Raw genomic sequence first — 25,960 nt, 5'->3', positions numbered from 1 at the left:
CAGATCTGTGTAGCGCACCGGCTGTAGCTGCCATTTTGGGGGTGAACCAACGGAAGGAAGACCTTTCTCTCTGTCTCTCTCTCTCACTGTCTAACTCTGCCTGTCAAAAAAAGAAAAAGAAATAATAGCACCATCCAATTTACAGAAACATCTGATGATACTGGTAAAACATGCCTTTGTATAACCATAGTCACTGGTGATCTAGTAACATTTTTCTTTCAGTGAGGTTTACCTTCTTGTGAGCAGTGTCACCTCCTGTTCAGGTCAACACATTGTGGTTCTTTGAGCTGTGGGTCTATTAAATGATTTCCCTTCCTCTACTCCTATATTGCACCTGTAAGTACATTCTTTCTAATATTTCCCTGAATTGCTGAATTATCTACTTTTCATTTCAGACTATGACAGTCCCAAACCTACAGAATCATGCTTGGCTACAGCCAAAAGTCAGGTGAGGGTAGTCTTAGTTTCCCAAGAGTTTCCCTCAAATTCTCTGAGATTTTCTCTTTCCTTAGTTACACTGACTAAATTTTACCTCTATGATGAATAAACGGGAAGAACCCTCTCTTTTTCTGTTCATGTGAGCACATATGGTTTTTTATTCTTGAAGTCAATTAAAGGAGCTCCTATTAAGAGGAATGTCTGTTTCATTATGAACATAGTGTGTTGTTTGTTGAGAGTAACTAATATTTTAGGTTTCCTTTGTTTGTTGAAGTTACTCTGGAGGCTGCCTATGTGTAGGACATAGTACACAAGATGGGAATCAGAAGATCTCATAGAACCCCCAGAATAGACAATGTGGCATATTCATTCAGCTGCTGCTTTTGACACAGGCATTCAATGTCAGAAACTTGGGTTTGGTTTCTGGTTTCACTTTTTGACCTGGTTTATGCTAGTGCTATACCTGGAGTCAACAGATGATTTCTCAGCTCTTGGGCCCCTTTCACCCATGTGGTAAACCTGGATTGACTTCTGGGTTTCTGATTTGACCTGTCTCAGCCTTTGCTGTTGTGGGAATTTGGGGGAGTGAACAAAGATACAGGATATGGATCTCTAACCCTGTCTACTCTATCTCCCTCTCTTTCTCTTTCTGCCTTCCAATAAAGAAAAATAAAGTTTTAAAAGCTATATTAAATTTATTTAAAACAACTCTCCAAAGCAAATTGAACACAAAATCTCAAATTCCCTTCTGTGACTTGTAAGCTCTGTGACCCTGGCCAAATCCTCTGTTGTCTATGAATCTCTATTCATTTGAAAAACATAAATTAATATTCTCTGCTTTCTCGAGTTTTCCTTTTAAAATTTAATGGTAAATCATGCCAATTGATATAGCTAGTGACTTGTTCCTTTTTGTTTGTTCAATATGTATGGTTTATGGTTACTTTCTAATGTTTAGTTACCTATAATACTAGTAGAGTATATAAAATATTTGAATAGCTGCCATCATTGAGTACAAAGTGTTTAAGTTTTGGCATACTTCTAAGACACACTTCCATATATATTTTATATGCATATAAAATACATTGATATACAAGGAATAGCATATTGTGATTTCATTTAGTCTTAAAAAAGACAGAATTTGGCATAATTTTGTTTTATTATAATTAATTCTCTATCACGACTGCACATGGAAAACACCCCCCCCCTTTTTTTTTTCAATTACAAATACATGGGCACAACCCAGTATAATGAAATTACAATTTCCCGAGTGGGCATAGGTAACAAAGTGATGGGACTAAACTTTTTTTCTTCTCTGTAAAGGAGGCAAAGTCCACTAAGAAGAGAGGATAAAGTGCATCCTTGCGGCAGGCACTGTGGCTCACTAGGCTAATCCTCCACCTAGCGGCGCCGGCACACCGGGTTATAGTCCCGGTCGGGGCGCCAGATTCTGTCCTGGTTGCCCCCCTTCCAGGCCAGCTCTCTGCTATGGCCCAGGAGTGCAGTGGAGGATGGCCCAAGTGTTTGGCCCCTGTACCCTATGGGAGACCAGGAGAAGCACCTGGCTCCTGCCTTCCGATCAGCGTGGTGCGCCGGCCACAGCGCTGGGGCCGAGGCGGCCATTGGAGGGTAAACCAACGGCAAAAAAAAGGAAGACCTTTCTGTCTCTGTCTCTCTCTCTCACTGTCCACTCTCCCTGTCAAAAAAGAAAAGTTCATCGTTGTTTGACACGTCCAAGAAGCATATTAGCAAGAGTGGTATAAAGCCTGTGCTTCCCAGCTCACAGGATCCCAGGAAGAAGAGAATGGATCCAGTTGTGGTCCTGGTGTTGGGGCTCTGCTGTTTACTTCTCCTTTCACTCTGGAAGCAGAATTCTGGGAGGGGGAAGCTCCCTCCTGGGCCCACTCCTTTCCCCATCATTGGAAATATTCTTCAGATAGATGTTAAGGACATCAGCAAATCCCTAACTAAGGTAAGAATTCATTATGCTCCTCCTGTGGCATGCAAAGGGTAAACAGATTGACTCTTTTTAAAATAAAATCTATTCTTGGATGCACAACCTTAAAACAGATGATTACATATCAAAATGCTCTCTGTAAGCTTTGATGCTTCTTCTACCAATTTCAGGAGTTCAGCAGAGAAATATTAGGTCCTTGGAGATAGAATCAAGATAACTAGGTGACAAAAATCGGGAGTACAGAGGATCTTCTTTGATTTTCAGCCATTTGCCTGAACATCAGTGGTAGTTAAGAGCTTCTGATAGAAATTTCATTCAAGAAATCATCTATTGTATTATACATGTGGTTTCTTTTTTCAGAATACCTATGGAAATTGAACTTCTCTGCAGAATCAATAAAAACTGGTATCACTATGGGTTCTGAGTGGTCTAGGTGAATGAAAGAAAGAAGTAAGCATTCAGTGGCCAACTGGTGGCATCAGAATTCTTTTAGATTCTGAGAAACCCTGCTGTGTGGCCCAGAATGTTACAGGATGGAAGAAACTGCTCCTCCTTGATGTGCTGCATGCAATGTCCTGGCCCTGCCTCTGGTGCTGCTGCTGCTGCTTGTTCTTCCTCTTCTTCTTCTCCTTGTCCTCTGTGCTCCTCCTCCCTCTCACCCCCTCTACTCCCTTGTCCTTTTCGACTTTTTCCTCCTCTTCTTCCCTTCTCCTTCTTTTTCTTCTTCTTCAAGATTTATTTGATTTACTCAAAAGACAGAGTGACAGAAACATAGGACAGACAAAGCAAGAGATCTCCTGACCAGCACTGCAGCAAAGCACCTGGAGCCTCCTCTTGTGATGCTGGCATCACATATGGGCGCCTTTTGAAGACCCGGCTGTTCCACATCTGATCCAGCTACCTGCTAATTATAGTGGGACAGCATCAGAGCATAGTGCAATTTCTTGGGCCCCTGCACCCACATGGGAGAACAGAAGAAGCTCCTGGCTTCTGGAATCATCAAGGCCTAGCCCTAGGGCTGTGGCAATTTGGGTAGTGAAACAGCAGATTGAAGATCTCTCTCTCTCTCTCTCTCTCTCTGTGTGTCTCTCTCACTCTCTCCACTGGCATGGGAGACCCAAAAGAAGCTCCTGGCTTCAGATTGGCCCAGATCCAGCCATTGCGGCAATTTGATAAGTGAATCAGTGAATGGAAGACCACTCTCACTCTCTCTCTCTTGCTCTGCCTCTTTGACTCCTTCAAATAAATAAACAAATCTTTAAGAAGAGAGAGATCCCATCAGCTGTTTGACTGCACAAAGGACTGGAGTGATCAGGGCTGAGCCAGGTCAGAGATGGGAGCCAGGAACTCTTCCTGGGTCTCCCACGTGGGTGGCAGATATTTTATAAGATTTTTTTTACGTATTTGAAAGGCAAGGTGACAGAAAGAGACACAGAGAAAAAGACATCTTGTTTGTTCTCTTTCTGTCTTTTAAATGCCAGTAGATTTCAAACTGGGCTGGGCATTAGACAGGGTTGGGGTGACATGTAAGGACATACATCACTAGTGACATCAGGACTCTACTGAGTCAGGATCCTCATGATAAGGGCTTGCCATGTGATCCTGAAGTCATCTGGGTATTGATTTCAAGCCACAGAATTTAAATAGGCAGCAAATAGACTCTAATTACTGGCTACAGGAAAATGAGATTAATTTAGAATTCCAGTCCCAGTTTCTTTTTTATAAAATAGTGCAATTAACCTTATGGAGTGTATTATTTGAGAATTACATGTAAACTGCATACCGAGTACATGGGCTATTCTATGGTGCATCATAGGTCATTCATAAGAGGCAGACATAATAATCACGATCATATTTAATTATAAATAAAAATATTTTGAATCCATGGCAGAATAAAGAGATAACATAGACAATGCTGGTATCTGTCCAAATCAGACACACTCTGTGGCTGACATGTGGTTTATTTGGTGATATTTATTTCTCTTCCCAGTTCTCAGAACGCTATGGCCCCGTGTTCACTGTGTATCTGGGCATGAAGCCCACTGTGGTGCTGCATGGATTCAAGGCAGTGAAGGAGGCCCTGGTTGATCTTGGAGAAATGTTTGCTGGAAGAGGCAGTTTATCTGTGGGTGAAAAAGTTAATAAAGGATTTGGTAAGTGTTAGTGTGTGTGTGTGTGTGTGTGTGTGTTTGTGTTAAACAGTGGTTATGAGATGGAGTGGTTAGAAAACAGAGACTTGAAAAGCTCCTCAGACAGAAGTTGGCCATCTGTGTGGCTGCCTCATGTCAGCTTCTTCCTACTTGCTGGGATCTCCTTCCTCCCTAGTTTCTGTTTCTCATTCTGGCAGGAATCGTTTTCAGCAATTGCGCAAACACATGGAAGGAGATGCGATGCTTCTCTCCCGTGACCCTGCGGAATTTCGGGATTGGGAAGAGGAGCATTGAGGACCGAGTTCAAGAGGAGGCCCGCTGCCTGGTGGAGGAGCTGAGAAAAACCAATGGTAGGTGACCCTTACCCCACATCGCTGACTCTCCCTGCTCCTTCTCTATGCTGGCTGGGAAACCTTGCAGGGTGGGCGGAGCCTAAATCCTGAGGCCTGGTTGCCTCTCCAATGCAGCAGGGGTGGTTTGAAGAGAGAGTGGGGGAGTTTGTGCGGATCTGTGCTGTGTGTACAGCATGGTTCTGCGTCTGGTGCAGATGTGAAAGTTCATTTAATACTCTCCTGTCCCAAATCAGTTTCCTTTATTTTAAATCAGAAATCATGAAAGTAAGTTTTGAATGTTACTTTTAGGAAAGAATGTTTTCTCCATAGCATGAATGCTGTTGTCTATTGTAGAACATTTCATGGTGGAAACTTGGCAAATGCATATGGTGGCATTGACCCATCAGCCTTTTATGGGGCAAGAACCGCCCCTCGCGGCCTTTCATATATGCATGCTCAGCTTCACTGAGATGTCTGAGGATCCACCAGGCCTGTGCCTAGTGCTGGACACCAGTGGTGCTGTGTGCAGTTTTGTCTCCCTAGGCAAATCCCAACAAAGTTCCTGTCACTTACTATTCTCTGTAATCACACTGTTTACAAAAATTGCTCTCCCTTGTTGAGTCTACTTCCTCTATGGATTTATTTGTTTTGAGTGAATATAGCCAGTAACATAATTCTGCACATACACAAACATGAAGTGATTTATTTAACAAAATTTCAACTGTTGATAATAGCTGTTTATATTGACTTTCCTTAGCAGAGTGTGGCTTTGTTTCTGCTGTGCTTTCTCTCTGTGTTTATTAGATTTTGTTTGAGAAATTGTGACATATTTTCCTCCACAACCAGGTCTACTGCTCTGAGATGTGTTGCTCACAATGTGTCTGATTATCACTTCAGGTTCCAAATTACCTTGTTTTACAATTCTCTCTTCTAAGCAAAGTGAAAGACTGAAAATCGGGTTTTCTGTAGGTAACACATACATACACACAAATACACAGTTCCCAGGGCTTTCCAAATTATCCTCTACCTCACTGGGGTAAAAACACTTTGTCTAAATACGTGGAGTACTATAAATGTTAAGAAAGCCTGACAGAGAAGCAAGTAACTCAGGTATCCTAATGTCCTGTTCTCTACCATGTATTCTGACCACTTTTAATCAAGATGCCCTTTTGGAGGGGGCTGTGAGGTGTCTATAGCTATGAATTTGGGAGTTCTTTACCTATAAAGTTTATTGATCATTTGATGGTAACATTTGCACTGTACAAATCTGCCATTTAAAATGAAAACCTTGTAGGATCTTTGTCTTTAGTGTGCTGTACATTGAGATTTAATGCTATAACGAGTACTCAAACAGTATTTTTCACTTTATGTTTCTGTGTGGGAGCAAACTGTTGAAATCTTTACTTAATGTATGCTAAACTGATCTTCTGTATATAAAGAGAATCGAAAATGAATCTTGATGTGAATGGAAGGGGAGAGGGAGTGGATAAGGGGAGGGTTGCGGGTTGGAGGGATGTTATGGGGGGAAGCCATTGTAATCCATATTCTGTACTTTGGAAATTTATATTCATTAAATAAAAGTTAAAAAAATAAAATGAAAACCTCTCCTGCAGTTTCATTTGTTTCTTTAAAGGGAAAGACATTCAGACACACCACATACACACACACACACACACACCCCACAGACACACACAAAGAGAGAGAGACAGAGAGAGAGAGAGGGAGAGTTGTCTCATCTACTACTTCCTCCCCAGATTCCCACATAGCCAGGCCTATAATGAGCCAGAAGTGGGTACTCAATTAGGTCTCCCACTTGAGTGGCATGAACTCAGCTACTTGAACCATCACCTGTTGCCTCCAATAGTCTGAACTCTCAGGAAGCTGGAGTTAGGAGTGGGGCCTAGTGTTGAACCCAGCACTCTATCTGGAATGCAAATCATTTTAGACGGTATCATAAGCTTCATAATTTAGTTTTTGGTTTTTCTCATATTACAGGCATGCCTTCAGCTTTAACAATTTTTTTTCTTTCAAGTATGTGAATTTTCTCATAATTTGTCTCTTTTTCCCTCTCTACTGGTTCAACACTTCATTTTTCATTATTTGTGACTATTCGTTATTTTATCTATTAGAAGTTTCCTGGCCCACACTGTTTTCTGCCTTCCATTTCAGTGCTTTATTGTCTAGAGACATTGTACTCATGCATGATTCTGGTTTGAAAACCTGAATTATTACATTTAAAACAGTTTTCAGTATCCTTTCCAAATAGCAGATCTCTTTTGATAAAAGAGTGCATTGAAAAACAATAAATGTGATTCAGTATTTGAAATCTCAATATTTAGCCAGTTAGGTTGTAATGGTCAACTCAGGCTTATAGTAAAATTATGTTTGATTTCTTTTGTGCTACTTTTTCTTTTTAATGTCACAGGAATTTGTAGGCAAGATATTGCTTAAAATATCTAAATTAACATGAATAAAAATAACGTGCTTTATATGTATATTTAATGGTGTTTTAAAATTGTTTTCGATTCTTCAGCCTCACCCCGTGATCCCACCTTTATCCTGGGCTGTGCTCCCTCAAAGAGATCTGCTCCATTATTTTCCATAATAACTTTGATTATAAAGATGAGGATTTTCTTAAACTGATGGAAAGATTAAATGAAACTGTTAGGATTCTGAGCTCTCCATGGTTGGAGGTGGGAGTGAGATCTTTTGTTGCTGGGAAGCCATTTATGTTCCTTTATCTGACAGGTGCTAAATGCTACATGGACCAAGCTATGAAGAGAATGTTTAGACAGCACAGTCCCAGCAGAGCTGATGTCATTGAACACTGTGAAAGGTGATGGAAATTTTTATTTACACACAGCAAAATGAGTGTCCAAATAGTGGGCTGGCGTTTATGTCCATTATCTTCTTGTCCAGTGATTTTTCACTAAACTCCAAGCCCTATTTCTATGAAGCCACTTCAATGACTGAACACAGAATGTCTTTGTCAATCAATGGACATCCAGGCTGTTATTTTCTTAAAATATTTATGCATATGATGGCAGGATCAGAGAGAGAGGAAGAAACAAAGGGGAGAGGAGGAAGAGGAGAAGGAGAAGGAGAACAAAAGAGAGAGATACCTTCTATCTGCTGCTCACTTTCTGAACACCCACAACAAACATGGCTAGGACTCAAACCTGCATACAATATGAGATGCAGGCTTCACAAGTGGTAGCTTTACCTGCTGCACCACAATGCCGTCATTTCCTATTATATTTTAAGTTTGTAGCAAATGATTTATGAAACAAAATGAGAATCATATAAAGAGGAGATTATACTATAGAACAGGCCAGTGCCACAGTTCGCTAGGCTAATCCTCTGCCTGCGGTGCCAGTACCCTGAGTTCTAGTCCTGGTTGGGGCACTGGATCTGATGCGGTTGCTCCTCTTCCAGTCTAGCTCTCTGCTGTGGCCCGGGAGTGCAGTGGAGGATGGCCCAAGTGCTTGGGCCCTGCACCTGCATGGGAGACCAGCAGGAAGCACCTGGCTCCTGGCTTCAGATCAGTGCAGCGTGTGGGCAGCAGCGGCCATTGAGGGGTGAACCAACGGAAAAGGAAGACCTTTCTCTCTGTCTCTCTCTCACTGTCCATTCTGCCTGTCAAAAAAAATTATGTGTGAGTCTAGGAAATTAAATTTATCTTTGATAACCTGGTCAGACTTCTCATGCTCAAATATTTCTATAAGCATATAGAAATACCACATATTTATAGTAAAAGCATTTTTTAAGATGACACTATTTTATTCATATTTATATCTGTAATTCCTATTTATGGCAGGGTTTGCATGTATATATGTATACATACACGTATTATAATGTTTATCAAATTATTGTAATCTCTTTTAGTTTTGCAATACTTTCCCTGCTCTCACTGACTATTTCCTAGGAATCATAGAACCTTAGTAAAGAATATTGATAATACAAAAAAATTTATTATGCAGAAAGTGATAGAAAACCAAAAATTTCTGGATGTTTACAACCCTAGGGACTTTATTGATTGTTTTTTTGATCAAAATGGAGCAGGTAAGATGTTCACAACAGCTTGTTATTTGTTTTCTTGTGTATGTTTAGATTCATTGAAGAATTCTGTATATACAGTGGATATTTAAATGATCATCTGGTTTGACAAGCAATTTACATATCTACAGAATGAATGAACTCTCAGTATTATGAAAAATATTAGTGTACTTTATATAAATTTTGTGGAAATAAAAAATTAAAAGATAAGTTATTTTGGTGTAAGAAAACGAAAGCCAATATATATTTCCTATAATGTACATTACCATAAACGTGTTGAAGGCACATAATATAAAATTAAATTGTTAAATTATTAGAATAAATAGGTTTTGTTTTTAGATAAAAATAATCCTGCAAAGGAGAAACATAGAGTGCATCTCCTGTGCAAATAAATAATTACAAACAATGAAAAAATTACAAAGTGTCATGGTGTAATGTGAAGATGACATCATCATTGCACAAGTGTAAGGGAGAGGGGAACAAAGCTTAGTCTGCATATCCTACACATTGAAGGAAGTATTTAGAAATTTGCAGTGCAGGACAGGAGAGGGAATTTCAGATGGAGTGTGTGGTGTGTGTGGAGGTGTTCAGTTGTATAATGGGAAAGAATAGGTAGAAGAGAGAAATGGATTTAGCTGAGTGTAACACAATAACTTGTACAGACGTGGAGACAGAGGTTGGTGTCTTGAAGGCAACCTGGGAGCATGGATCATGTCATCACTGCACTCTTTGTTGAAAAGGTTATTTGCTCCCCACTGCATACATTGGCACCCTGGTCATAAGTCAAATGAACATAAATATAAGTTTGTTTGTAGGCTGTCAGTTCCATTCCATTGATCTATGTGTCTGTTATCGTGCCAGCTGTATATCTTGAAGTCTTAACTACTGTACTTTTCAGGTATAGAAGTGTGAGATTTTTAACATTGGTTGTTCTTTCTCAAAACCATTTTGGCTATAATAGGTTCCTTGAATTTCAATGAAAATTTTAGGACAAGCTTATAAATTTCCACAAAGACACTTGTGAATATTTAGAGGGATTGCATTAAATCCATAGTCTTTTCATTATTGTCACGTAAAAATTGAGGAGAAACTTACATAACATGAAATGGACCATTTTACATTTCACACTGGTGTTATTTAGTGTATTCTCAATGCTGTCCAAACACCAACTCTCTACTTTCAACACCTTTACATAACTGCACAGACTCCTATCCTTTCCATTAAATGATCGCTCCCCAAACTCCTAACCTGTCAGGCAGTGAGCTTTAATCTGCGTTTTGTCTCTGTGAATTTGCATATTATAGACACATCAAGTAAAAGTACTGAATGTATGTGACCATTTGTTTCTGGCTCCTTTATTTTAGCACACTGTTGAGAGGTTCACTGTGGCACGTATCATTACTTCATTCCTTTTTTGTAGCTGGATGGCATTCCACATTGCACGTACACATACCACAATTTGTTTATCATTCTGTTGATGGATGTTTGTGTTATTTCTTCTTTTGGCTCTTGGAAATAATGCTTTTATGAACATCTACATGTAGGATTCCTTATGGACACACTTTCATTTTTGTAGGGTATACCTAAATGTGAAATTTCTGGGTCATATGGTAATTTGCTTTCTTTATAATTACCATGGGAATACTGTTAACATTCTAAATCTGTAACAGTCTATTTTGAATTGATATTAACTTCAAATTGCATTTTTAATTCTTTCCCTATCTAGCTCCATTACCCCCTTTCTTTGTTATTTGTGGGTTGTAAGAAAAAATATTTATTCATGTCATCTTTAGATAGAAACACTTACTTCTTTTCTATTTGAATACATTTATTTTTTTTTTCATGTCTAATTTCTCTGGCTAGACCTTCTACAGCTATTCTGAATAGCAGTGGTGAAAGTACACATTGATTGTATTATTTTCCTCCTTTTTATTTCAGAGAATAAGATTTAGGCTTTAAAAATGTAATAAGATTCAGTTTTGTAATTTTTCAAAGCCTTCTGTATAATGATAAGGAAGTTTATTTGTATTTCCTGAGTCCCTTTTTATTGTGAACAGCACTGCATTATTCAAATTTCTTTGTTTCAAAATTTTATTAAGGCATTTCATATATACAAATTTAGGAACATAGTGATTTCTCCCAACCTATCCTTCCTCCCACTTGCACTCCTAACTTCTTTTTCCTCCCCTTCCCCCTTCTCTTCCCATTCTTATTTTTTGCAAACATCTATTTTCAGTTAACTTTATTACCCTACACTAGGCTAAGAGTTCAACACATAGTATGAAGAAAAAACAAACCTCCTCAATGGTTGAGACAAGGGCTATTCAAAACCATCACATCTAAAAGTGTCAATTTCATGCCTACAGATCTTTAAGTAAGCTATTAGTTGGCACAGATCAGAGAGAACATATAGTATTTATATTTTCTGGACAGACTTACTCCTCTAAGGAGAATGGTTTCCAGCTGCATCCGTTTTGTTAGAAAAGGCAGGATTACTGTTTTGTTTTTTTTTTAAACTGATCTATAATGTTCTATATTATGTATATATCATAATTTCTTTATCCAGTCTTCAGTTAAGGGACATCTGGGTTGATTCCATATCTAAGCTATTGTTAAATTTGCTGAAATAAACAAAGGGGTACATATAATTCTTTCATATGCTGATTTCTTTTTGTTTGGGTAAATTCTTAGGAGTGGAATGACTGGGTCTAATGGTAGGTCTGTATCAGATTTTTTAGGCATCCTCATACTGTTCTCCAAAGTGGCTGCACCAGTTTACATTCTCATCTACAGTGGTTTAGGGTGCCTTTTACTCCATACCCTCATCAGTATTTGTCATTTGTTGAGTTCTGTATGAGAGCCATTATAACTGGTGTGAGGTGAGAACTTATTGTGGTTTTGATTTGCATTTCCCTAATGGCTAGTGATCCTGAGCATGTGCTCAAGTATCTGTTGGCCATTTGAATTTCCTCTCTTGAAAAATGCCTGTTCAATTCCTTTGCCCGTTTCTTCACTGGGTTGATTGTTTTGTTGTTGTGGAATTTGTGGAGCTCTTTATAGTTTCTGGATGTGAAGCCTTTATCAGTTGCATAGTTTGCAAATAATTTCTCCCATTCTGTTGGTTGCCTCTTCCCTTTGTTGATTGTTTCTTCTGCAGTGCAAAAGCTTCTTAGTTTGATGTAATCCCACTTCAATTTTGGCTTTGATTGCCTGTGATTCTGGGGTCTTTTACAAGAAGTCCTTGCCTATGCCAATGACTTGCAGAGTTTCTCCAATGTTATTTAGTAATTTGATGCTATGGGGTCATAAATTTAGGTCTTTGATTCATTTTGAGTGAGTTTTTATATAAAGTAGAAGGTATGGTCTTATTTCATATTTCTGCATGTGGAGATCCAATTTTCTCAGCACCATTTTGTTTAAGAGACTGTCCTTACTCCAGGGATTGGTTTTAGCTCCTTCGTCAAAGATTAGCTGGTTGTAGAAGCATGGACTGATATCTGGAGTTTGTTCTGTTCCATTGGTCTATATTTCTTTTTTTTGTCAGTACTAGCCTATTTTGATGATAATTGCTGTGTAGTTGTGCAGTGTGACTTAAAATCTGGTATTGTGATGCCACCTGTTTTGTTTTTGTTGTGTAAGATTGCTTTATCTATTGTGGTCTCTTGTGATTCCATATGAATTGTAGAATTATTTTTCCAAGATCTGAGGAGAATGTCCTTGGTATTTTGTTTGGGATCAGATTGAATCCATAAATTGTTTTTGGTAGTATGGACATTTTGATGATATTGATTCTTCTAATCCATAAACATGGAAGATTTTCCCATTTTTTTTGTATCTTCTCCTACTTTTTTTCTTTATTGTTTTGTAATATTCATTGTATTGGTCTTTGACATCCTTTGTCAAATGTGTTCCAAGCTATTTATTTTTTGGTAGCTATTGTGAATGGAATTGATCTTAGAAGTTCTTTCTCAGCTATCAAATTTTCTGTGTATACAAAGGCATTGATATTTGTGTGCTGATTTTGTGTCTGCCAACTTTGCCATAGTCTTTTTTTTATAAGTCTCTATAGTCTCTTAGTGGAGTATTTTGGATCCCCTATATATAGAATCATGTCATCTGCAAATAGGGTAGTTTGACGTCCTCATTTCCAATTTGTGTCCCTTTGATTTCTTTTTCTTTTCTAATGGCTTTGACTAAAACTTCCAGTGCTATATTTAATAGCAATGGTGATAGTAGACATCCTTGTCTCATTTCGGATCTTATTGGACATGCTTGTAATTTTTTACCTCTCAATAAGAATCTGACTGTGGATTTATCATAGATTGCCTTGATTATGCTTAAGAATTTTTCTTCTATACACAATTTCCTTAATGTTTTCTTCATGAAAGTGTGTTTCATCATGAAAGGATGTCATATTTTATCAAACGCTTTCTCTGCATTTATTGTAATGATAATATTAGTTTTTTTGTTAATGTAATGCATCACATTGGTTGATTTGTGAATGTTAAGTCATCTCTGCATGTCAGGGATAAGTCCCACTTGGTCCAGGTGAATGACCTTTATGCTGTGTTGTTGGATCTGATTAGCTAATATTTTGTTAAGGATTTTTGTGTCTGTGTTCATCAGAGATATTGGTCTATAGATCTCTTTGTTGTTTCTATTTATTTATTTAATTATTTATTTTTAAAGATTTATTGATTGATTGATTATTTACTTCCCCAAAGAAACATTTTATTTAAAGAATACAGACTTCATGCATTTCATACATACAACATTAGGAATATAGTGATTCTTCCCACCATACCAGCCCTCCCACCCACTCTCCCATTCCTCATCCTCCTCCCTCTCCAATTCACAGTTGGCATCTGTCTCGTCTCAACTAGTTGCTGTGCACACAAGAGCTGGTGTAGCTGTTACCTGTATCCAAAATTGCATCCATCCTCTGTCACTCAGTTGCCAAGTGCTGTTGTGGAAGTTATGGGAGGGAGAAATGTTCCTCTTTTGCCCACTATGTTAGCAAGTATTGAGTCCCCCACAGGGCTCCAGGACAGACTCATGGTAGGTTCTCCCCCCAGCTATATTGCCAGTAGCATGGGCTGCTACAGTATGATCTCACCTCACTTTCCATAGCTGTTTTCTCTTAGGCGCCCAGCCGCTGAGTTCCCGTGTTGTGTCCATGTTCATGCTGTGCGTCTGTGCCCTCCGCATAGATTCTGTCTGGAGAATTTCCACCACAGTTTTCTCCCTAACTTTCCCCTTGGAATGCAGTATCTTCAATTTTTTTTAACTATCTTTCCCTATAGAGCAGTAAGCTCCCTTCCTATTCTGGCAACTTGAACTCTTACTGCTAATGCTTTTTAAAAATCTGTTAAGATGATTTTTTTTCCACATTCTAAAAATGGCTTATCCTACACTGATCGCTTTTCTTTTAACCACCCCTGAATTTCTTGGATAAATTATATTTGATTAGGATGTATAATACATAAAGAAGTTTAAAGTGTGGCAAAATGTGCATAACAGAAAAGTTGTTAAACTAATTATTTAAGAGGAGCAACATTTGGTCCCATTGAGCACATTCACTTTGTTTTGTAACTATCACCACCATCCATACCAGAATTATTTTATTCTACAAAACAGAAACTTAATATCTATTAAATAATAATTTCTTGCTCTCCAGTCCCTGTCAACCATCATTCTACGTGCTGTTTCCTGGTATTAGCTATTCTAGGTACCTATAACTGGAAACACAAAATGTTTTTCCTTCTGGGACTGGCTTTTCCTACTTGGCATAATGTTGTTATTATACACTGTATCTTTTTATGTTATATCCAGTAACATATATTTATAATTTCGCTATAAGATTTATTTAAAAACACATATTAAAAACATAAAAATATTAATTTTTACCATTACCTATATATTTACTCTTTTTTAATTATTTTCTTTAAATATTTATTTATTTATTTGAAAGGCAGAGTTACAGACATTACGAGAGAGATCTGCCATCCACTGGTTCACTCCCCAAATGTCTGCAATATCCAGAGCTATGCCAATCCAAAGCCAGGAGCCAGGAGCTTCTACCTGTTTTCCCACAAGTGGGCAGGAGCCCAAGCACTTGGGCCATCTCCCACTACTTTCCCAAGAGCATTAGCAGGAGCTGGACTGGGAGTGGAGAAGCCGGGACTTGAAGTGGTGTCTATATGGGATGCTGGCACTGCAGGAGGTGACTTTACCTGCTACACCACAGTGCCAGCTGCGCATAGTTATTCTTAACAGGAATACTTATCTCTTAGTATATCTTCAAATTCTGAGTTTCTCTTTGTTTTTCCTTTATTTTCTTTCTCATTATTGTTATATTCTACTTTTTCACACATATTCTTGTAACTGTATTTCATTCTTTGTATATAATTTTCTTCAGCTCTTGAACATTTTAGAAATTTAACTTTAAGATTTTATCATGAGACCAATGACTTTGTTTCCTCAGAAATTACTTCTGTAAAATCATTTTTTTAAAATATTTATCTATTTAGTTGAAATGTAGAGTTACAGAGAGGCAGAGCAGAGAGAGGCAGAGGCAGAGGCAGAGAGAGAGAGAGAGAGAGAGAGAGAGAAAGGTCTTCTAGCCACAGGTTCACTCCATAGATGACCGCAATGGCCGGAGCTATACCAAACCGAAGCTGGGAGCCTGGAGCTTTCTCCAGGTCTCCCAAGTGGGTGCAAAGGCTCAAAGACTTGGATCATCTTTTACTGCTTTCCCAGGCTATAGCAGAGATCTGGATCAGAAGAGGAGTAGTCAGGACTCGAACTGGCGCTCAAAAGGTACACCAGCACTGCAGGTGGTGGCTTTGCCCACAGTGCTAGAGTGTTGTCCCTGTAAAATCATTTTTAAATTCTGAATGGGTCATATTTCTTGCTTCTTTGTATACCATGTAATTTTTTGTTGAGAAATGGACATAATATGTCAATTCTGGAAATGATAATTTTCTGCATCACACAAATTGTATTTTACCTTGACAAAGCCTGCAATTACATATTTATTTAGAAAATATTAAATTATTTTACCAAAGGTTATATTTCCTGTCATGTGGTCACTTGGATCTTGTTCTGTTTTCTCTGCTACTGGTCAGTGTGTGACAGATTTTGTTAAAATCGGGTCCAGTAAAAATAGAAAAAAAAAATGTTAAAGTCATTGTGCTTCTTTAAATTCCTCACTTAATGCCCTGGAGAAGTTGTTGGAGCACATGGGATTGAAACAATGCCCAGCCCATCAGCAACCAAAAGGCACAACTCCTTATTTTTAAAGGAAAAAATTCCCCTTGCCCAGTCTGGGACCAGAAAGCCACACAGCAGCATAGGACACTGGCCCCAAAATTGCCTGCCACAGAGCTGAGGTACGACGTATGTTGGCCTCTACTTATACGAGAAACGCCAAAATTCCCAGAAATACAGCAGACAAGTTCTTCATCAAGCACTAGCCTGAAGGCTGCAAGTGTCTGATGAGAACCCAGAGTCCTGAAATACTTTCCCCAGACAGATGTTTCAAGGTCAGTGATTTTCTTTTCCTGCAGGGACTGATTCCTGAACTTCCTGATAGCATGCTTGTGGCATTGCTCTAGAATTGCCATCATAGCAGTATTACTGCTCTATTTTATGGAAAGCCTACCACTTTGCTATTTTTTTGTGTGTCTTTGTGTAGCAAATGTATGTGCTGAGAGGATTTAGTTTATTTTCAGAGTATTGATTATATAACACTGATATGCACAGATCATTTCGATATTATAAAAACTTCATTAATATAATGCCTACTGAGGGACTGGTTAGAAAACTAAAACTATAAATATAAATGATCTCTTGTCCTCAATATTTAAAAATTTCTCCTTCCGATAGGTTCTCTGTCATGCAATCTTTTCAGTCCTTTCCAAACGCGCATGTCCTTTTCAATGGCTTATTCTCTCCTAACATACAGTGTGTGAGAACCCCATACAGTTAGTCCATTAGTCCTGGCATCAGCACTACTCCTATTCTGTCCTTGGTCAGTGTGCACAATGAACGTCTCAGATGTATCTTCATGACCACAGCGTCTCTTCAACTTGTACCTCCCGATTCATTCCTGTGTGTGTCCCCCGTCCATCTTGCCAGTTGCTTCCCTTCTGGACACAGTGGTGCTGACCTCATCATTTCTTGAGGAACCTTTTATCATTCTAGGTTTTGCTGCCATATCAGCTTTACATACTTTTAGCTTCGTAATGAACTTGCAGGTACAATTGATTCCATATCAAGTTTTGGCAGAAGGCGAAAATTGTGAACTCTATATTGGGCATGAAATAATTTCATGAGGTGCTCCTAACTTACTGATATAATTATTTATTAAGATTATGCTGTGTGTAAACAGAAGGAAATGTAGTTAATGCTGGCTTAAAAAATGATTCATTTACATCAAATACAAGGTGACTCAAGTTCAGACAATCTGGCAATAATACAGAAGTTACTAAGCATTTGAGTTGAGTGACCTCCATTTTCCCTTGTCATTTTGGGACTGGCTAATTTAACTAAACATAAGGTTTCTATCGCTAAAGCTAGGAATTCACTTTTTATGTGTATCACACAGTATATTCAACAGTATGCATATAATCATGGTTTCTTTATCCAGTCATTAGGTGATGGAAAGCTGAGTTCAGTCTAAAGCTTATCTACTATGAATTGAGGTAAAATAAACATAGGGATTCCTTATGTTTACATATGATTTTTAGCATAAATTTTTTCAAGATCTGAAAAGAATGTCCTTGGTATTTTTCAAATTGTTTGGGGTGGTATGGACATTTATGATATTATGCTTTACAATAGAAGAAAATGGAAGAGTTTTCCATTTTTTATGTATTTTTCTATTTTTACTTAATTTTTTAACATTTTCATTGTAGAGATCTTTCACACCCTTGGTTAAATTTATTTCAAGGCCAGCGCCATGGCTCTATAGGCTAATCCTCTGCCTGCGGTGCAGGCACACCGGGTTCTAGTCCTAGTTGGGGCACCAGATTCTGTCCTGGTCGCTCCTCTTCCTGTCCAGCTCTCTGCTGTGGCCCAGGAGTGCAGTGGAGGATGGCCCAAGTGCTTGGGCCCTGCACACCATGGGAGACCAGGAGAAGCACCTGGCTCCTGGCTTTGGATCAGCGTGGTGCGCTGGCAGCAGAATGCCGGCTGCAGCGTCCATTGTGGGGTGAACCAACAGAAGGAAGACCTTTCTCTCTGTCTCTCTCACTGTCCACTCTGCCTATCAAAAAAATATTTCAAGATATTTAAATTTTTGTAACTATTTTCAATGAAGCTAATCTTACAATTTCTTTCTCAACCATGGCATTGTCTTTGTATCCAAATATTACTGATGTATTTATGTATTGATTTTATATCCTGCAGATTCTCTCATGAGTTCCAATAGTCCCTTGGTGGAGTCATTTGGTTCCCTTAAATAAAGGATCATGTCATCTGCAAACAGGGAGACTTTGACTTCCTGCTTTCCAATTTGTATCCCTTTGATTTCTTTATTGCACAATAGCTCTGACAAAATTTCTGGAACTGTATTGAATAGTAATGGTGAAAGTGGACCTCTTTGTCTTGTTCCACATCTTAATGGATATGCTTCCAATTTTTTCACATTGAATATGATGCTGGATGTTGGTTTGTCCTATATATTTATATGGGAATGATCCTTCTATACACATTTTCCTTAAAGTTTGGATCATGAAATGGTGCTTTATATTATTAAAGGATTTCTCTGCACCTATTGAGTTAATCATATGGTTTTTATTTCACAATTGTTAATATGATGAATCTCACTTATTGAATTGCATATGGTGTACCTTGTCTGCATACCAGGGTTAAATCTCACTTGGTTCAATTGAATACTGATTCTGAAATGTTGGATTTGAATAGCTAGTATTCATCTGAGAATTCTTGCTAAATGCTCATCTGGGATTTTGGTCTCTAGTTCTCTTTCTTTGCAGTATTTTTTCTGGTTTTGGAACTAGAAAACTTTTTGGTACCATGCTACCGTCTAGGGAACTGGTAAATTCCTTTTTGTACACGATCAGGAGCACAACCCGCAATGTCCATGGACTTTCTCTGCTCACAATACATCCTCATTATTCACCAGGTTACTGAGGCTCTGGGTTGTTGACACATTCCTTCCACCCTGAGAAATCTAAACTATAGGTTGATTGAATTCTTCCTCTAGATGCATACTCGGGATACCTAAGATATCTTCCTAGAAGGTAAAATTGAGAAGACTTCCTGTCACACACCATGATAAAGATGTTCAACTCCACAACTTCATTGAAATTCTTCTATGTGGTGTCTCTCACCCTGCAGAGTCTTGTCTGGAGATATAAGTATAAGCAAGCACAGAACAGTACTCAAAGACCTCACCCAAATTAGTGACTAGTTGAGTAAAGATAATCAGTTTCCATTGTTTTTAGTGCTGTACGAGAGGGATGCATACTCTGCAGGGGGTAGGGAGGAAGTATGGAGAAAAGATACCTGGTTCTTGCTCTCTCATATCCAATTGTGAGGCATGGTGTGGAGTACCCAACATTCTGATAGTAAAGATGACATTTCATCTGGCCCAAAAGAAATAGACGTAATGGACAGAAGAGAAATGAAGCACAGTATTAAGGACATAATGAATGAAAGGATCAGAAAACTGTTCTTATGCAGTCAGAAAAAACAGTAGAATGCAAAACCTGAAATTTGTGCATCAAAGTTGCTGAAAAATGTGCATGGCTAGGGCTAAGAGGAGAGAGAAGTGTGCCAGGCCTTATACATTTGTCTATACAAACCTTTCCAAACTTTCATCCATGCATCCATCCACACATCCATGCATCCATCAATTACCATCTATTTTCTTTGTACCAGTTACTAACACAGTGTTTGTTACATTCAGAGTTACAGACCTGCAAGTGATCGCCCTCTGTTATATATTAATGTTAGCCATCATAAAACACACCGAACACCAGAGTAAGGGAAAGGGTTTATTGGGAAACACCCTACAAACCGGAGTGAAGGGGCAGCGAAGGAAAAAGAGAATGCATGTCTGGGATGGATGTCTAATATAGTTTTTCCAGGGGGTGGGCAGTGAGGTAGGAATTAGCCAATCCCATTAGGTTGGGGGTGGAGCTTGGCACAGGTAGTTTGGGCCATGTGGCTACCTGGCTTTCAGTAATGGCGGCCGGTACCGGGGCATAGAATGTCAGTAATGGCGGCGGGTACCGGGGCATAGAATTTAGATCACGCCACAGATAAGAGACTGCACCTGTGCCAGTTTACTAACACCTCTCTCTGTTTGTTATTTTCAGGAAAACGGATCTGTGTGGGAGAGGGCCTGGCCTCCATTTTGCAGAACTTTGAACTGCAATCTCCGGTTGAGCCAAAGTACATGGACATCACTGCAGTTGTCAACGGATTTGTTTCTGTGCCACCTTCATACCAGCTATGCTTCATTCCTATTTGAAAGAGAAGAAACTCTCTTCATCTGAACTGTTGTCTGCAACTCCCAATCTTTAGAGGCATTGTCTATCCATTAACTCCTATAATATTTAATTTTATTTAGTTTCCTCCACTTCAATCCATGATGCATGATCAGCCCTCACGGTTGGTGCAGGTTTGCTTAAGGTGGGGCTCAGCTCAGTAACCTCCATGGTGTGGTGTGATGCAACTAGCCATTGTGTCACATGGGCCTCTGCACCAGACTGGGACATGATGCATGGACTTCATCCTGTTGAGGATCTGCACTTGTGGGAAGGGCAGCAAATGCTGAAGACATTCAGTGTAGATTCACTGGTGATAAGGGAGCATTTCTCACTGTTTACACCATGTCCATGGTTGAAGTGGAGGGTGCTGTCATGATTCAAGTATTCACCTCTCTCTGCATTAAGACAGCATTTTTTAGAGTGGTCATCACAGTAAGACAAAAACCTGGCATTAGCTTATCAACATTAGCTGCAACATAATTGAAACCCACAATCAGTTTTCTTCACATTTACAAGAAAATGAATATTCAGAAGTGTCTGCTTACATGGACAGGTCCACACCCCTGATACATCGGGTTATATGCAAGGTAGCAAAAAATCCTGGGAAAAATTCTCACTATTCAGAAAACAACAATTTATTTCAACTTCTGCAAGAAAGATCAGGGCTCTGGAATATGAAACCACTTCCAGCAAAACACAGAAGTCAAAACGCAATAGAAACTACTAAGGGCAACTGATGAAAAGCTCAGGATTTCCACAGCGAGCTGTGGGACTAGTGTGCAGAATCAGACCACTTGTCTGCAGGACAGTGGCTCAAATTCAAAGACCTAGAAGCTCCCTTGGGGGAACAGAATGCAGGAAATGTGGAAGCAAGAGATGTAGAGAATGTTGACCACCCAGGGAAGGGCACAGAGCTGAGTGCGCAGTTAGACATTCCAAAGTAAAAGAACAACCTAGTTGTTGGGATGTTCTTACTGCTTTGGGAGATTCCTCTGCTTGCCATCTCTTCAATTTCATGTAATTCTCATTATCAGCATGTTGGCACTCAGCGCTTTATTCCAGCTCCTTCCAGAGACAACCTCTCCATTGAGCTCTCGGTAAACACTGTTTACCATCCAGCAGTTTGGAAGGTAGATGGAGGATTTTGAGGTGTACTGACTGAAGGGGGTTTCTCACCAGAATAATGAATATTTGAAAGATCTTCATCCAAAGTAAAGGACGCCATAGTTCTTCCTTGATTCTTGGAAATCCGCAGTTTCTCAACTTCATCTCTTTCAGGTACTTAAGTCCATTGCGGTGAAAAATTTTTAGAAACCTTGACCAGACACACTCCAGTGTACTGTTTGGCTCCAGTCACATTGAGTTCCCTGTACTTGGCCATGAGTCTATTGGAGGTGGAAGTGAGTGAACTGGAGCAGCGGCCTCAGGTTCTTGGGTGCTGTGGGGCAAGTCTCCTGAGCAAAAAGTAGCCAGGGTAGAAGGTGGACTGCAAGGAGGCAGTGCTGATCACTGGCCAGGGTACTAGGAAACCTGGAAGTGAGGAATACAGGAGGTTATGATATTAAAATATGAATTGTGTGGTCAAGGATGGTAGTGTGGAGGAATCACTATGTTCGTAAATTTGTATGTATGAAATGCAGGAAATTAGTATTCCTTATATTAAAATAAGTGCTGGGAATCAATGACTTTGAACAGTCCTTGTTTTGACCGTCGAGGAGCAGTTTTTTGTTCTCCTTCATAGTATTTTGTTGAACACTTTATTCAACATAGAGTTAATCATATTTGTATAGTGTAAATTGAAAATGATATTAGTAAAATCAAGAGTTTGAATTAGAAAAAGAGGAGGAGAGCCTAGGGAGATTACTGACACCATAAAAAAGAGTGTCAAATTGCTAAGTCAACAACAGGAGTCACTGTTTGCGTACTCCTCATGTAAGATCTCTGGCCTTAATATGTTGTTCAATGTGAATTAACACTATAACTAGTACTGAAACAATATTTTACACTTTATGCTCTGTGTGGGTGCAAACTGATAAAATATTATTATATACTAAATTGATCTGTATATAAAGAGAATTGAAAATGAATCTTGATGTAAATGGAATGGGAGAGGGAGCGAGACATGGGAGGTTTGCAGGTGGGAGGGAAGTTATGGGGGGGAAAAGCCATTGTAATCCATAAACTGTACTTAAGAAATTTAGATTTACCAAATAAAAGTTTTTTTTTTTTTTTAAAAAAAAAGAGGAGGAAGAAGGGTGGGAGTATGGGTGGATGGGTCAGCATTGTGGGAATATTAACTGTTGTACCTGTGAAATGTATAGTTTGCAACTGTAAAATTGTATAGTTCTGCATATATTTGCAAAAATTTACATCTAACAGTACAGTTTACAAACTTACCATGGGATACCAAATCCCTTTAAGCTCAGTGGTAAAAATAGCATTTTAAGTGTTAAAGTCAGCATTTGGATAGGATTAAGTGTTAAACTGATCATATAGATTGGATTAAGTTTTTGGTAACACAAATGGAATTAAAAAGGAGCAAATATTCCAACATGGGAAGCAATTCACACAGCAGACTCACAGAATGGAGCATCTGGGACTTGATTTGGAGCCAATGACGATGCTGAACTGCAGGTGGTGGCTTTACGCATTATGCCACAGCACCAGTCTGGAACACTGGGATTCTAAGACAATCACTTTTACTGATGTACTGATGACACTATATATCACTGAGGTAAGAATTGCTCATTTCTGAACATCAAAATAAATTTGGGGCCGGCGCCGTGGCTCAACAGGCTAATCCTTTGCCTAGCAGCGCCGGAACCCCAGGTTCTAGTCCCGGTCGGGGCGCCAGATTCTGTCCCGGTTGCCCCTCTTCCAGGACAGCTCTTTGCTGTGGCCAGGGAGTGCAGTGGAGGATGGCCCAAGTGCTTGGGCCCTGCACCCCATGGGAGACCAGGAGAAGTAACTGGCTCCTGCCTTCGGATCAGCGTGATGCGCCGGCCGCAGCACGCCAGCTGCGGCTGCCATTGGAGGGTGAACCAACGGCAAAAATGAAGACCTTTCTCTCTGTCTCTCTCTCTCTCTCTCACTGTCTACTCTGCCTGTCAAAAACAAACAAACAAATAAATAAATAAATAAATAAATTTGGAATAGTTGATCTCAGACATCACTTTTATCTTTGGATTTTATATGATCGTGGGACTAGTGTTTGGTGTAACACTTAATGTGCCATTTGGGACTCCTGCATTCCCTAGCAGGGCCTGAGTTTCAGTCTCAGTGCTGCTCTCCATTCCATTGTCCTGAGAATGCACACCCTGAGAGGATGCAGGCTTGACTCACATTCCTGGGGCCATGCTACCTACGTGGTTGTCTTGTGTCGAGTTCCTGGCTCTCAATTTTAGTCTAACACATCACCAGATACTATGGACATTAGAGGAGTAACCCGCAGATGGGTGGTCTCTCTCTCTCACCTTTCTTTCCCAGTCCATCTCTCTCCTTTTCAAAAAAGATTATCCATGATTTTTATAAACACTATGTGCATATAAACAGTCCAGGCAAGATGTCAACTCATGGGAAAGGAGGAGAAGAAGAGCAGGGTCACATATGTTCAAGGAGTAATGTGATTGCTGTACAGAGAGTGACAGAGGTCAGAGAACACAAAATAATTGGTGATGTTCTGTTAAGAGTTTAGAACTATGTGAATTAGGCAGAAAATTTCTTCTCTTTCTCCTGAATGTTGCATGAATCAAGAAGTGGAACTGTTCAAGTTCTAAACCGTATTGAACCTGATTTTGATCAATTATTGTGGTAATCATTCACTAAATTCATGTTGATTATGAAAGCCACAGGTTAGAGTGAATCACACAATAGTGAATCAAAGCACACTCTGAAAATGTTGGTGAACCCAGTTGAACTGAATGCCTTTTTCAAAGAACAGAGCAACACATGGAACACATGGAATCAGTTCAGAAGTCGAACATCAGCAGTTTGTGTGTCTTTGATCTTGGGACTGAATCTCCCAGGCCACGTTTCTCATCCCTCAAATGGAATGATTTTACCTTTTTTAGGCAAAGTTAACAGAATCCAAATAATGTGTAGGGTGTGAAACTCTTTGTTAATTGTCAGAATCTCTCTATTCATGACCAACAAAACATTCTCTAAGGTGTTTCAAGACAAAGCTTAATTTTTGCGAATAATTTTAGAAATAATAGCACTAGCCAATTTACAGAAACATCTGATGATACTGTAAGAACATGCCTTTGTATAAGCATAGTCGTTGGTGATCTAGTAACGTTTATCTTTCAGTGAGGTTTAGATTCTCATGAACACAGTGTCACCTCCTGCTCAGGTCAACAAGTTGTGGTTCTTTGAGCTGTGGGTCCACTGAATGATTTCCCTTCCTCTCCTCCTCTATTGCATCTGCAAGAGCATTCTTTCTATTATTTCCCTGAATTGCTGCATTATTTCACTTTTCATTTCAGACCATGACAGGCCCAAACCAACAGAATCATCCTTGGCTAGAGTTGATCTTGAGGTGAGGGTAGTTTTAGTTTCCCAAGAGTTTCCAGCAAATTCTCTGAGATTGTCTCTTCTCTTTTTGGCACCAACCAAGCTTTCCTCAACAGTGATTTAAAGTGAAGAACCCTGTCTTTTTCTGCTCATGTGAGCACATGTGATTTCTTTATCCTTGGAGTCAATTAAAGGACCTCCTATTGGGTGCGATGTCTGCTTTATTATGAACATAGTGTGTTGTTTATTGAGAGTAAATAATATTTTACCTTTCCTTTATTTGTTGAAGTTGTTCTGGAGGCTGCCTTTGTGTAGGACATAGTACACAAGATGGGAATCAGAAGATCTCATAGAAATCCCCCAGAATAGACAATGTGGCATATTCATTCAGCTGCTGCTTTTGACACAGGCATTCAATGCCAGAAGCTTGGGTTTGATTCCTGGCTTCACTGTTTGAGCTGGTTTATGCTAGTGCTATACCTGGGGTCAGCATATGATTTCTCAGCTCCTGGGGCCCTTGCACCCATGGGGTAAACCTGGATTGACTTCTGGGTTTCTGATTTCACCTGTCTCAGCCTTTGCTGTCATTGGAATTTGGGGGAGTGAACAAAGATACAGGAAATGATTCTCTAAGTCTGTTTACTCTCTCTCTTTTTCTCTCTCTCTTTCTGCCTTCCAATAAAGAAAAATAAAGTTTTAAAAGCTATATTAAAATGTATTTAAAGCAATTATCCAGACCAAATTGAACACAAAATCTCAAATTCCCTTCTGTGACTTGTGAGCTCTTTGACCCTGGCCAAGTCCTCTGTTGTCTATGAATCTCTATTGATTTGAAAAACAAAAACTAACATTCTCTGCTTTCTCGAGTTTTCCTTTTAAAATTTAATCATGGAAATCATGCCACTTGATTTACCTAGTGACTTGGTAATTGCTTTTGTTCAATAGGTATGGTTTATGGTTATTTTCTAATGTTTAGTTATCTATAATATTAGTAGAGTA

General features: G+C 39.2%; 1 protein-coding gene and 1 pseudogene across 2 annotated transcripts in view; both read left to right on the top strand.

Annotated features, from left to right (window-relative positions):
* LOC100349948 (cytochrome P450 2C5) overlaps window positions 1-25,869 on the top strand; it is a 65,142-nt gene extending 39,273 nt beyond the window's left edge. The window contains 1 exon segment of the mRNA XM_089314709.1: window positions 20,276-25,869. Coding sequence (XP_089170835.1) covers window positions 20,276-20,430 — 155 coding nt within the window. The 3' untranslated portion in view covers window positions 20,431-25,869.
* On the top strand, window positions 82-17,266 carry LOC149121960 (cytochrome P450 2C4-like; annotated as a pseudogene). The gene is made up of 5 exons (XR_016221810.1): window positions 82-2,407; window positions 4,383-4,545; window positions 4,740-4,892; window positions 7,408-7,567; window positions 17,009-17,266. The product of XR_016221810.1 is annotated as a cytochrome P450 2C4-like (transcript).
* Window positions 25,870-25,960: the final 91 nt, after the last annotated feature.

The sequence above is a fragment of the Oryctolagus cuniculus genome, chromosome 15 (genome assembly GCF_051225735.1).
Source record: "Oryctolagus cuniculus isolate XC-2025 breed Fujian yellow rabbit chromosome 15, ASM5122573v1, whole genome shotgun sequence".
NCBI classification, from domain to species: domain Eukaryota; kingdom Metazoa; phylum Chordata; class Mammalia; order Lagomorpha; family Leporidae; genus Oryctolagus; species Oryctolagus cuniculus.
Note: the sequence above shows the minus strand (reverse complement) of the source record. Positions and strands in the feature narration are given on the sequence as shown.